This window comes from Marmota marmota, unplaced genomic scaffold, assembly GCF_001458135.2.
Source record: "Marmota marmota marmota unplaced genomic scaffold, marMar, whole genome shotgun sequence".
Lineage (NCBI taxonomy): Eukaryota > Metazoa > Chordata > Mammalia > Rodentia > Sciuridae > Marmota > Marmota marmota.
Window position 1 is genome coordinate 23,392,778 of NW_026000016.1, and position 15,102 is coordinate 23,407,879.

Genomic DNA, 15,102 nt, shown 5'->3' on the forward strand with positions numbered 1-15,102 from the left:
TGCAGGCGGATATTAACAAGAGAATAGACAGGAGTACTTGGGGGTAGTTAAGGGCTTAGGCGGACTATAGACCGATTCGTAGTATTCATCTATTTGCATTTAGTAAGTTGTACATAATCTGGGTGGTCATGCTTAAGAGGAAAGATGGGTTAAAGGTAAGGAAGCAAACCAAGAGAGAGAGGGAGAGAGGATAGAAAGAGAAAAGAATAGAAAAGAAAAATAAATGATAATAAAAATAATAATAAAATGCAGTAAAATAAAAATTACAATTAAAAAATAATAATATAATTATAAAAAAGAAAAAAAATTAAAATTAAAAAATTAAAATTCAAAAAAAAAAGGGGCACTGTTAGGCTTCTACTTTTCTTCACTTCCAGGAGATGGTGCTGTGCCTTTCAGGCCAAGATTTTGCCTTCCGGCTCGTAGGAAACAATCCGTGTGAGGCCGCTCCCGCCTACAGCCCCCCCCCCCCGTGTCTCTCAAAACCTGTTAGCTTAGGTTTATTCCTGGTCTCTAGTCCCCTGGCTTCTCCTGCCAGCCAGGTCTTTCCCAGTGTGATACCTCTTGGCAGTTCAAGCTACACTCTGGACCTGCAGTTTCCTGGATGTGGAGCGCGGATTTTGGGAACCAGCTCCTTATTGTTTTGATTCCCTCCGCTAGCCCCTCCTCCGAGAGCTGGCAAGACAGGTTTTGTTTTCGCCGCTGGTGGGAGGGGGGAGTTGGAGGTCAGGTGCCTTTACCTTTCCCCACGCCTCTATTCACGCTCACTCTGTTAATCACGCCCCCGGAAAGCCTGGGAGAGATTTTATGCGATTTCCCCGCTATATGGGAGATGGTCTAAATGACACACACCTGTTCCATCGCTGAATGAGCTGCAATCTGTCGAAAACTGGCGATGGTGACGTCAGCTCTCTAAGATGGTGGCCGCTGGCTTCCTCGGTGAGCTGTCCGGTGTGGAGGACAGAACTGGACCGCTTCCTTCCCCCGTCTCAAACCCAGAACTCAGCCCAGAGCACAGTGAGGGCACAGCCGGCAGGAGCCCACAGAATCTGCAGCACCGTTTCTCTGCGTTGCTAGCACACCGTTTCTAGGCACGCCGTTTCCTTGCGTGCCGCAGTCTCTAGCAGCGGGGCGGGCCACTGAACAAGCAGCTTGAATCTCCGGGCAGACAGTTCACTCGCGGTTGAGCCCCAGTAACCGATCCTCGGGTGATGGAAATCCTTCCTCTAGGTTTCAGTGCACCCCAGTTTTGCTGGAAATTTCTAACAAGATAGCTTTTGGCCATTCTAACTCGTTATTCACCCGCGCAGTGACGCGGTACACGGGGGTGATGCACTCCATTCGCCGCCATCTTCCCCCCCTCCCCTCTCTCTCTTTCTTTCTTTCTTTCTATCTTTCCTGGGAATTAAACCCAGGGGGCACTTAACTACTAAGCCACATCCCCAGTCCTTTTTAATATTTTATTTAGAGACAGGTTCTCACTAAGTTGCTTAGGGCCTCACTAAGTTGCTGAGGTTGCCTTTGAAATTGTGACCCTCCTATCTCAGCCTCCAAAGCCACTGGGATTTCAGGCACGTGCCACCACACCTAGATATCTATTTCTTCTTGATTGAGCTTTAATAATTTCTATTTTTCAAGGAATTATTTGAATTTCCAGCTTCTCAAATGTGTCTAATTTATCATTTATTAACTTTATTTTTACTTTTTAATTAAGGCATTTAATGCTCTAAATATTCATTTTCAAAGGGCTCTTTTCAATTGTCACAAGGCTTAATATGTAATTTTCTCCTTGTTGCTTATTTCTAAGTTGAAAAAAAATTGGATTACATTTCTTGCATATTCAGATTTTTTTTTAAGACAAAGTTTTGCTGTTTTCCATCTTGACCTCAAACTCATGTTTCTCTTGCCTTCATCTTCAAATACTTAAGATTACACAGGGGTGCCACCATACTCATCCAGGTGGTTATTTTTATTTTTAAATTTTTCTGTATATTTTTCTTTTTTTTGTTTGTTGTTGTTTTGCTATTTTTCTGTGGCTCATTTTTTTTGTTGTTCCACATTAATAGACCATGTAAGCTATTTGACTTATCCCTTCTTTGTAATTCATTGAGTTTTCTCTCTAAGGCCCACCTAACTGACACTTTCTCTAAACATTTGTGTATTTCTGAATAATGTGATTTCTATTTGTTCAGTGTATACATTCTCTGAAACTCTATATGTCAATATATTTATATAGATTTATGTACATATATATGATCTATTATCTTAATTTTATTATTAAATATTTATATTATCACATCTTATTGATTTTCTTGAAGTTTTAAAGTGATTTTTTAGATATTTATGTGTGGCTACTCACTGAAGAATTATCAGGATATACTGAACACCGCTGGTAAAAAGTCATGGCTTGTAGGGTCATATTTTTATATGATCTAAATTTATCTTTTCTGTCCCAATTAAACATTCTGACACTTCCTCATGAATAATTACTGTTCCCCAAAAAATACTTTTAGTATTCAAACTATTAAATATTCATTCTCACTTCTATTTAAGCATAAGAAAGACTTATGTAATTTAAAAGCAAGTGCAAAACTGTAGGATGGAAAAATTAAAGTGAGAAACTGTAGAGAATAAAAACATTTTATCTTTGCCATAAAATTTACCTTAATGGGTTCGAGATAGGGAGATCCTTTAATTGTTGCAAGTAAGATTTGAGATTCTTCTAACTGAGCAAATATATCATCTATGAAATTAGATGAAATTATTAGGATAGAGTACTTCTCTGTGTGATGAAGAACTACACGTAAAGGAGTAGTGTTCCAAAGATTGATAATCTCGAATAGCATTTTTTCAAGAGCAGCTTCATTAGTTGCTGAGTTTGATATTTCATTTATTTTGTTTTCATACTGAAATATCTGAAATGAACATATTATTATTTAATATTAGGTGGAGCAAACAATTCCTGAAACATTTAACATGGACGATCTAAATATATGTTTTAAAAGGTTCATCAGAAGAATTGAAGAACTGATTCCAGTTAAGTTTATATCTTAACTTGAGATTTAATGGCAAAATCTGAATGATATAGTGCTTTTCAGTTTTTAATTATTCTAACTATTTCACATTCTTCATTCTTAGTGAAAATTAATTATTTTTCTTATTGTAGTCAATGTAATAATATATACCTATTATGTATGTGCAGATGGCATTCTTTTTTATGCATATACTTTTGGGTTTTATTTTAAAGAAAATTATATAAAAGATTCCTATCATTACTGCTTTAGTAGTTTACATTTTTATTAACCTCAATAAATATTGAGATGTAAATGACAAAGTATGTGTTGCGTGTATGAAATATACTTTTGTTATTCATGTATGTATTTATAATGTTTTGTATAGTTTATAATGATTGATTTTTTTGAGGAGCAAATTTTTACCACATGCACATCAGATAGAGCACTAATCTCTAGGATATATAAAGAATTCAAGAACCTTAACACACAAAAAACCCCAAGTAACCCAATCAATAAATGGTCCAAGGAACTGAACAGATGCTTCTCAGAAGATGATATACAATTAATCAACAAATATCAACAGAATCTACCACTATTCCCATGTGTCACCTTCATGGGACTGAAGAATGATATCTAATCTCTATGTTTTGATCATGCAGCTCAGCAGGGTGTATGGGCAGGCATGACTAGTTTTCATAATTTCTTATAAACCTGCCAAAGATGGGGTAAGGATGGTGAAATCAGCTGACTGCTTATGGTCTTAACAAACAGTTTTGGGAAAGAGGCTTACTTTTTAACATACATTATTCAGCCAAAGACAGATAAAAAGCCATGGGACTATCAGAAAGAAAGGATTTTTTAAAAAATATATTTTTAGTTGTTGATGGACTTTATTGTCTTTATTTTTATGTGGTGCTGAGGATCGAAACCAGTGCCTCATGCATGCTAGGCGAGCACAATACTACTGAGCCACAACCCCAGCCCCAAGAAAGGACTTTGTGACTAACACTCTGAGATTATTCAAAACTAAATCCAGATATTGATCATGTAAGGCAAAATTTCAACCAAGTGAATCTAACACTGTTAAGTCTTTATAGTCAATAGTTTGGAAACTGATTGACAAATAGTTTTGTTTTCCTATTATAAGTATCTGAGAAGTTTCAGATGAATCTTAATGCTTATAATGAACCATCTTGTGGTGAACCAGCCATGGGCTGTATGTGTGTGAACTATGAGCATGAGTATATTTGTGGACTGGACTGATGTTGCCTCTCTGTTTGGGCTGGCGACATATGTGTCCTTTTCGCTTGCTCTGCCTATGATACCCACACAGTACCTGAGATGGGTGTGGCCTTCAAAGATGTCAATCTGCTGACCATAAGACATCATGAAGCTAGACTCAATCCCTTGAAACCTGACCTCTCTCATTAGGGTGGAACTTTCTTGAGTGTCTTCCCCTCAATAAAAAGGGACTTCAGAGCATCTTCCTCCTCTTTTTTCTGCCTCCCTTGTGGGAGCTAGAGTAGAGGAGCCATCTCTGAAGAATCCCAAGGAAAAGTTATTTTCTCTGTCTTTGTGTAGTTATTTCGTCCCAACCCAAGTTCACCTAGAGTGACTCTGAATAACATAGTTGCATGTTGTGGCACCATCTAGCTCTATTATAAAACACAAAGCTTTCTAAAGTGGAAATGATTAACCATAAAGAGATAATGTTCATTTATGTAAACCATTGACCTCTTTCTCTTAACTTTATGACATGTTTTCATGTGATTGGCTTCTCAGAGCTTGTATGACATCTTGGACAGAATGGTTGTCATATGATATCATGATATTGACAGGATTAGGACCTATCCTAGAAAGTTTGGCTGCATGATTATTATCTCTGGGTCAACCCCAAGAAACTCAGGTTTTAAAAAATTAGGGATGAGTTTCTAGGCCAAACCCTGACCATCTATGCACCTATAGATATTTGATAAATTGTTCAATTTCCACAGGATGACCCAAACCATCCAGGAACTCTCAGAGATCAGTTGAGGTTGCCTGCTGATGGCCACTTCATTCCCTCTATTATTATAGTTCACTTTAAGAAGAAGAGTTCCTTTAGTGCCTGGCTACACAGTACTTTAGGGTTGAAAATATGTTCTTTTTTGTTAAGATGTCCTGTTCAACTAATTTGGACCCTCCCCAGACTGCAAGGGATATCCCTTTGAAGCTAACCATTCAAGTTAGAAAGGTGAGGATAGCTCACTGGAGCCCTCTGGGATATTATAGGCCACCAATCCCATGTAAGCCTCCTTCTGCTCCTATCTTTGTCTAGCCTAATTTTATTTTTGCTGCTTCTCTCAGTTTTATAAATTCTTACCCTCAACTTAACTTGCCCAGTTACAGTTCCATTAATCCAAGCCTTTGAAAAATGAAACTGTCAATGAAATTGTGCTTGATTTTCAGCATGGTGGCCTGAGGATTCCCCTGTTGGCATTGACCCTGAATGTTCTGCAATTATCTAGATATCTGACTGAATTTATCTTTGGCATATAGATTGTTTAGGAGGCTAGAGCAATAAGAAAGTATGATAGATTCAGATAGGAAGCAGAGTAGAAGAGCAAGAGAAGATTTAATAATTACTTCATAATTTTTGGTGTAAGTAGTTGGAAGAATGGAGCTGCCATTAGCTGGGATGGGAATGCTGACCGAGGAAAAGTCGAATTGGGGAGATGGAGAATCAAAAGTAAAATTTACGAGAGGTTAATTTTGAGATATCTCTTAGAGAAGTCAATAGAAAATTGGATATACAAGTCTGGAATTCAGGAGAGAGGTTTAGATTAGGACTGGAAATATAAACTAATTTTAAAAGTCAAAGTTATCTTTAAAAATTCTTCTTTTTAAATTCCTTAAAATATTCCCCATGTTCTTCTGTGCAATAGAATTATAGACGCAATGCTGGTTTTGATTATAGTATGTATACTTTAAACATAAAAGAAGCATATTATAACTTAGTAAGGAAAATAGAAAACTTTTTACCTCCAAAAAAACTGGAAAAAAATCATAATTTTTATGGTAAATCAAGTTATTGCTAACTAGACATTTCAGATATAATATCAAATTGTTGGTAGCCATCCTAATACTCTTGATATACTTACATTTTATATAAAATCAGATGCAGTACTTTTGATTTTTCGGTCCCTATAAATGTATAAATTTCTGTTCTATAAGAAGTAGCATTGTTAAATTATTGAATTTGTCACATATGAAAACCAGTATTACTATTTTCTAATCGTCTAGATGACAACAGCATAAATGAGTAGCTTACCCACTACTTCCAATTTTACATAAGATCCTATCATATATTATCTACTATTTTCCCAGACATGTTATATACTTTTATCTTTTCTAATTCCAATCCCTTATAGATTTACTTGCCTACTTACAATTGGCTGCTCTAGGATTTCATTCTATTGCTTTCCAACTATATTTACCTTGAGGCTTAGAAGATTCTCCACAGTACAGTTTTTATCTAGGTTAATTGACTTTCCAATAATCTCCTGGAGAGCCTCCCAGTGCTTCTGCTTGAGACAGGGGTTTCCCAATGCTGTGATGATTGGTAGATGTTGTTTAAAATCTGTCACTGATTGCTTAAGATGTGTTAACAAATCATTTTTAGGTAAACCTATAAATAACAATAAAAATCGGTAGGCTTCAATATGTTCATTTTTAACCAAATGAATTTAAAAAATAAAATTTTCCCTTTAAGATTTGCTAATGTTATGTAATACTACTCTATCAGTTTTGTGTCTGCATTATAATATAAGATAATGGCCTTTAACATTACCCTTCCATATGAATCAACTGTGGATTAAAATAAAGAGAAATGGTTGTCAAGAATAGTAACTAAAACCTAAGACTCTCAGAGCCAACTTACCTTGGAAATGTGATAAGAAGGATGCCCACTACCACAGGATTTCCCAAATTTTTACTGACAAGATAGATATACAGATGGAACAAAAATGGACATTCAGAAGTCTGTCACAGGTTTGGGGACTTTGAAATTTTTCTAAATAAAGAAAAAACGCTGAGGGGGAAAAAAAATCCACCATTTCTATTATTTCACAAAGAAAATATTTTAACACTTAAATGTAGGTGATGACTTGTTCATATGTCATCATTGGTTGGTCCTTGAAAACAACTGAGGTACAGAACTCAAAGCCTAAGCAGTTGAAGGTTCATCTCTTATAACCTTTTACTCAACATATAAAAGAAATGGAGAGGCAATAGAGAAACAGCCCAAGTTGGGGACCCTGAAAAACTAAAACTATACCAATAATCTTAAAAAACAAATTTGTACAGATGGAGCTTCTTCTATAAACCTACACTGAATAGTAAAATGTTTTACAAGACCTGGTTAAATAGGAGATCAAGAGAAGAATTTTATATTTGACAACTTTTGTATTTCTTCCTCTGAGAAGTGTCTGTTTAGTTCATGTTCAACATATCTAGCAATTAGAGAAATGCAAATTAAAACTACAATGAGATTCCACCTCACTCCAGTCAAAATGACAGTTATCAAGAATACAACTTAAAATAAATGTTGGTGAGGATGTGGAGGAAAAGGTACACTCATACAGGGCTGGTGATACTGCAAATTGATGCAACCACTATAGAAAGCAGTATGGAGATTCCTCAAAAAAATTGGGATGGAACCAGCATTTGACCCAGTTATCCTACTCCTTAGTATATATATCCAAAAGACTTAAAATCAGCATACAACAGTGACACAGTCACATCAATGTTTATAGAAGCTCAATTCACAATAGCTATGCTATGGAACCAACCTAAGTGCCCCTCAATGGATAAATGGATAAAGAAAATGTGATATACATGGGCTGGGGTTGTGGTTCAGCAGTAGAGCGCTCGACTTGCATGTGTGAGACCCTGGGTTTGATCTTCACTTATTTATAAGTGAAATAAAAGTATTATATCCAACTATAACTAAAAATTAAATATTGAAAAAAGAAAATGTGAAATAGAAATACACACATCACATTATACACACACACACAACACACACACACACACACACAGCCATAAAGAAAAATGAAATTATGGCATTTTCCAGTAAATGGATAGATCTGGAGACTATCATGCTAAGTGAAATAAGCCAGTCCCCCAAATCCAAAGGTCAAATGTTTTTTGCTTATATGTAGAAGCTAAAACCACAATAAAGGGTGAGGGAAAAGAGAAGTTTGGTAGATTAGACAAATGGAATGAAGGGAAGGGAGGGGGATAGGAATAGAAAAGGCAGTAGAACTAGGTGTGGTGACACATGTCTGTAATCCTAGCAGCTTGGGAGGCTGAGACAGGAAGATAGTGAATGCAAAGCCAGCGTCAGCAACTTAGTGAGGTCTTAAGCAACTCAGCAAGACCTAATCTTTAAATAAAATATGAAAAGGGCTGGGCATGTGGTTCAGTGGGTAAGGACCCTGGGTTCAATCCCTGGTACCCAGAAAAAAAAAAGACAGTAGAGTGAATAATTTTCCTGTGTACATATGTGAAAATACTGAAATGAATTCCACCATCATGCACACCCACTAATTAGAATAAGGTATATTCTATGCTTGTATAATTATATCATAATTGATTTTACTGTCATGTATGACTAAATAAATAAAAATAAAAAGGAGAGAGAGAAAGAACAAGCAAACTTTAGATTTTGCCATTTTCAACTTTGGCAAACAAGATTATATCTGTGAAACTATGGCTATAGGAATGTGTTGTCTACTTGTTAATTCATATATTGTTCTCTGAGACATGTACATAGCAAAACATTGAGAATGCATACAATGAGTATTATTTTAAAGCAGTGAGACTGATGTGCAGCTAGTTTTTCTTTTTTCTAAAAAATTTGTGATAGCTTTATTTCTTCTATAGTTTAGGGATAAGCAAAATAAAATTTTGTATTGTTTGTTCAGGGTTTTTTTTGTTGGTTTTGCTGAGTGATAAGCTAGGAGTCTAACAAAAACAAAACAATCTCTTGGCTAGGTGAAACAAAACTTTCCTCCTGGAAAGGATATGATCTTATAGAATCCTCTCGGAAAAAGTCTCTCTCCATTGGCAAAATTTCAAATTTGATGATTAGCACCAGGGAAACCTCTCAGAATGACTTTTTTAGTTGTTTCCCACACTTCCCAAAAGATACCATAGGCATAGTATAGAATTTGGGTAAAGATTCTGAAGGTGGGCTTCTATCATTAAAATACCTCTGGACAAATACTCTAGCAAGAGTTAGAATCTGAGTCAAGTGTCTGGAGTTCTACCACAGAATTGACTTTTGTTTACTTTATTAAAAAATTCTTTAATGTTCTTATTGGTGCATTATAATTATACATAATGGTGGGGTTCATTGTTGCAAATTCATATATGTACACAATATAACAATGTATTTTTTGTCCAATATTATTCTCCAGTATTTTCCCCTTTTCTCTCTTCTTCTCTCCACCTAGCTCCTTTCCTCTACTCTACTGGTTCCCTGGATTTTCATGCAGTATCAACTTTTAAAGGAAACAAAATTTGTTATTACTTCTTCTTATTTTTATTGGCAAAGCTTTAATCTCTTGTTTCAGCAAATAATTCCTATCTAAACTACTATATTGTTCCTCTAGCCATAATGGTCAACCAAAGACAATGATTACATTGCCCAGAGGCCATATTTTATGTAATCCTAGGTGAGTGAGAAAATTTGAGAAACACATTTTTACCTTTTTCTAGTACAATGATTATATTCAGCAATTTTGTAACAATTCTCTGTACTAATTCTACATCAATACTTTGAAGAGAACACTTCTTCCATTCCCAAAAGTACTTTCCCCATTCGTCTTGTGCTTCCCATAACATTTTCCTCAAACTTAAGTCACATTCAATGTCAGAGATTTCTGAGAGCACAATATTTGTAATTTCTTCCATATTAAGAGAATGCATATGATATTGGTGATCATCAAAATGATCCTGATAGCTTGAGTAGGTTTTAATTTTGTTAACCAAACTTGCAGCTTCCTCTGAGAAAGTCCGAATCATTTCCATTGCTGTTTGCACTCCAGTACCAATAAAAAACAGAACAGGAGTTCCTATCTAAAAAACAACAATAGTCAGACATTCTCAGAAACCAAAACATTCAGAAATTACACATTTTGCTGACAATTACATTAGTATATAATCCAAGATCTAACATGATAAGTGAAGTTGGAACTATCATTACATTAGGCTCAGGCAAAGACCTAAAAAGGTTTCAGGGGGTTTAGCCTTTTTTTTTTTTATGCTAAAGGTTCCTTTGGGACTCTTGAAGCCTCTGGTAAGTTAGCAGCTCTGCTGCTGATGGTTGCCTACATTCATTCATAGATGAAGAAAATGCTAAATTCCAGTTAGAGGTTACTGAAAATAGAGATATAATTTTATTTCCCATTGGAGTTCACATATTACTAACATACTGTGAATCCCAGGTTAAGAATACTGGATTAAAATTTTTTAGTTATGATACCACAGAAAGCAAATATCTATATGCATAGTAAGGGAAGATCAAGTTTTTGGTGAGAAAAAACAAAAAACTTACGTTGGCTTTTAAATTACTAACGTCCACTCGTAGACCAGCAATATTTGCTTCCAATTTTTCCCTGAATTTTGTTATGGCAGCCTCCCTGTTTGTTTTATTTAACTTTATAGTTGTTTTTAGTTGACGAAACTTGCCAAAAAGAATTTTATATATGGCAATTTGCTCTTCTGAAATATATAAATGGTAATGTCTCACAACAGAATACAACTGATTAATTGTGAAGTACTCATCTTCTAATTGAAAAATTTTGGATGAAATCGCTTCCAAAAAAGTGAAGTGTTCCACAAATTCTTCTACTTCAGTGGGCTTGGATTCCAGCTGTCGCAGTGCGGATTCTATGATCTGAAGTCATCAACATGTTAATTATAATTATGCAATAATTTTTCACCAATTTTGAAGACTAACTACTCTTTTCTATTTCTCTGACTTCTATTTCAGAAAACAATGAAAACAATTAAATAACACATAATTCTAAGTGTTATTTAAATCTTAGGGCATTAACATGTTAAGTCCTTTTATTGTTGAAAGAAGGCATTTGAACATATGTAAAAAGAAGGCATTCTCACATGAAAATAAATGCTACTCACACATAATGAAAGAACTACTGTGAATAACTGTTTTCAAGAAATAAAAGCAATGTAAATAGTAAAGAGTATTGAACATTTGTGTTCTAGATTCTGTAGGTACCTGATTTATTAAGATAGTGTGTTTGCTAATTAATTAGTCTTATTTTCTCTAGTTTATACTGGAAACAAATGAGTCTCAATGGGAATAATTAGACTAAGGTTAGAAATATGGCAAGTTACAGAACTATGATTTAAATCCCAATCTAATTCCCTATTGTATTATTTCTATCATAATTATATCCATTATATGTATCAGATCTACACTCTTTTCAGAAGTATTTCATTCCATGCGATTTTTGAAGTAATTATATCTCTGTTCTCAGATTATCATTTTTTCATTGTTTTGAGGACTCTTGATGAATACTTATGTATGATTTTACATAATTTTGGAATCAAAGTCAGTTCAGTTTTCATTCTTCACAGGCTTGTATTGCTTTTATGTGACTATTCTATTTCATCATAAAAATTGCATGTAAAACTTGCAATATAAGAAAGTTCATAAATTAGAAAGTTATCTATTATTTCATCACACAATGATAACCATTGTTAATACCCATTGGAGTTTTGCTATGTGTGTGTCTCTTTTATCATAGAGTTTATATAAATAGGCTTTATATTCAGAGAGATGTGCTTGATTCTCAGCCTTAGTATTTACTAACAGTATGAATCTAAGCAAAATAGTTTTACTTTAGGAATGTTGGTGTCCTCATTTGTAATCCTGAGTATCAAATAAGATAATTTAATAATGGGCTTATAATAGTGTCTGCAACATAGAAAGTACATCAATAATGACTGGTAAAAGAAAATCGTGGATACGTTTTCCTTATAAATGCAAAAATATTACAAAATAACATTTATTTGTATGCACACACTTGCAAGCAAAATCTTCAATTTGGATGTGAAACTAATCTTAGAAAGCCAATTAATATGATTCCTCACATTAAAAGATTAAAAGCTGAGAGTTTGTGGTGCATGGCTCTAACCCCTTTGATTTGGGAGGCTGAGGCAGGAGAATTGCAAGTTTGAGGCCAGCCTTAGCAACTTAGCGAGACACTGTCTCAAAATTAAAATAAATAAATTTTGAAAAAGAAATTATTAAAGGAGAACATCTACAAAATTATCTCTCAGATGCAGTTAATAAACACCTGATCAAATTAATTTATGATATAAACTCTTATTAAATGAAGAATAGAAGGAATAAAAGGAAGATACCAAAAACATCCAAAAATACACATGAGGGCATGCAGAAGCCAGAGAGAAGATGAATAAACAGAACTTTCAGAACTAGTTTAGGTGAGGAGAAGCTCAGAAGCAAATTTCTTGGACCAAAAAAATCATGCCTCTTCTAAATATAGAGATTTGATTCATACTGTCCCCATTTGCCAGAAACTATTTATGAGAATTTTGCTGATAATAACAGGGAGGAAGATGGAGAATAGGACTCTTTAGTGATCATAGCCTTGAAGAAAGGTCAGTCTGAACAAATATCCATATGTGAAAATATCTTCACAAGTGCTAAGGAAACAAGGTATGATATCAAGATACCTAGGTGTAGACACATTAAAGAGGGTAGAGAGCATAGTCTTATATTATCTGCATATCATTTCCCCAACCCCAAGCAGCACAGCCCAGAGAGACCTATTGTCCACTTGAAGAAAATGGAGGGAAATGAATACAGGACTTTGCCTTGGATTCCAATACTGAGCCCATCATATTAAAATCCAACACCAGGCAGGCCCCCTATGTTAGTCTGCTTCATGTCACTGTGAACCAAATACATGACCTGAACAACCTAGAAGAGGAAAAGTTTATTTGGGTTTCAGAGGTCTTTGTCTATGATAAGTCAAATACATTGCTTGGGGTCTCATCTGAGGCAGAAAATCATGGTAGAAGGGCAATGTGTAGGAAAGCTCCTCACCTCATGGCAGACAGGAATCAGAGAGTGAGCAAGGCACCAGGACAAAATATAAACCCCAAAGGCATGCCTTCAGTGGCCTAGTTCCTCCAGCCACACCCCACTTCTCTACAGTTACCACTCTGTTAATCCATTTAAATTATTAATCTATTAATTGAATTAATTCACTGAACAGGTTATTGTTTTGAAACACTATTCCAAAGTCCCAAATAAAACTTCAGGTCTTTTTGAAGCAAAATACAAAGGATTTATTCTGGCTGGGGTCAAAAGCACAGAGAGCAAGCAGTTCTACAATCCTCAACCATGATTGGGGGTGGGAACCAGCTTATAAGGACTAAAACCACAAAGAAGGGGGGACAGAAGAGGCAATTATAATCACAAGATACATTTCATAAAGTGAAAAACTACATATTATCAGAAGCACATTTTTAGAAAAACAAGCTTGCATTAGTTCCATAGTTCAAGGATATAGTGGTCAGGGTGCAAGTGGGTGATGGTAGAGGTGTCAGCTTCTATGTGAGCGGGCTCATGTAGAAGGAGGACCAATTTCACATAGGGTGAGGTGTCTGAACAAAATGGAGTAAGTCTGGGCTAATTTTCAAGTCAGCCCATAACAATAGCTATCATAATCTAATCACTTCATATCCTGCATTAATACAGGAGCTTTTGGTGGGGGGATACTTCATATCCAAACCTCAATACCCCCAGATTCCTAAACTAACCAGGAACGGAACCTCTAGATCCACCTTGATGCCAGACCAGACCTCACAGTCCTAGATTTCAGGCTTATGGTGCAGACTTGATCTCTGGTCTCTACTACTACTGGTTTGACTTCAGTACCCTTTGGCCCCACACAGCCCTCAGTATCAGGCCTATACACAACAGTCCCAGGTTTGCCTTGGTGTCAAATGGTCACAGGTTTTAAGTCAATCCTTGGAAGTAACAAGCTCCAGACCCACTCCAGGAGACCAAATCAACAAATTCCCTCGATTGGATTCAGGCTCTAAGTCCTTGCTGACTCAGGCACCAGTCAAGCCAGCCTTAGTGTGGCAGCAGCAAGCTTGCCCATGGATCATGCCAGAAAGCCTGTCCAGAATCTCTGAACTAGCTGACTGGTGAAGAATTGATCCAGACAAAGTCAGTTTGCAAAATCATGTCTTCAAAAGTGCAGATACCAATCCATTGCCAAAAGGATTAAGAAAAAAAGAAACATGATATCACCAAAAGGACAAAATAAAACAGCTTTGGCCTTAAGAAAATGGAGAGGAATAAACTGCCTGATTAAAAATTCTTCAAGATACATATTTTAAGAAAACTCAGTGAACTTCAAAAAAAATAAAGAAAGAAAGAAAAAAAGAAAAACAACAACAGAGAAACCTCTCAATGAAATGCAAACAACACCCAAAATAAATACAATAATTGATCAGAATGAGGGTTGGGACTGTAGCTCTGTGGTTGAGCTCTTGCCTCATACTGGTGAGGTACTGGGTTTGATCCTTAGCACCACATAAAAATAAATAAATAAACAAATAAAATAAATATATTAAAAAAAGAATTGCTAGAGCTGAAAATATAATTAAAACTAATAAAACAGAAGGACTGTGAACTCAAAGACAAGTTACTTGAAAATACAGTCATAAGACAAAGAGATTAAATAATAAAAATAAATGAAGGAGTACTGCAAGACTTATGGGATAATCAAAATAGCAACTTTGTGAGCCATAAAGGGACAAGAAAGAGAAAAATAAAAGGGTAGAAATCTTATTTAATGAATAGTATCCCCAAACTGGGACATGGAAAGAAAGAGAGAAAGGGGGAGGGAGGGAGAGAGGGGAGGGAGGGAGGGAGGGAGAGAGAGAGAGAGAGAGAGAGAGAGAGAGAGAGAGAGAGAGAAGAACAGACAGCACACAGAGCAGTAGCATCAGTACTCCAACAGAATCAAATTCA

General features: G+C 35.6%; 1 protein-coding gene across 1 annotated transcript in view; it reads right to left on the reverse strand.

Moving 5' to 3' along the window:
• The window catches only part of Dnah14 (dynein axonemal heavy chain 14), a gene marked incomplete at its 5' end in the record, with an annotated part of 341,751 nt that overhangs the window by 236,086 nt on the left and 90,563 nt on the right, over positions 1–15,102 (reverse strand). Inside the window, 4 exons of the mRNA XM_048809786.1 lie at positions 2,664–2,915; positions 6,491–6,681; positions 9,767–10,132; positions 10,611–10,956. Coding sequence (XP_048665743.1) covers positions 2,664–2,915; positions 6,491–6,681; positions 9,767–10,132; positions 10,611–10,956 — 1,155 coding nt within the window. The remainder of the gene's footprint in view (positions 1–2,663; positions 2,916–6,490; positions 6,682–9,766; positions 10,133–10,610; positions 10,957–15,102) is intronic.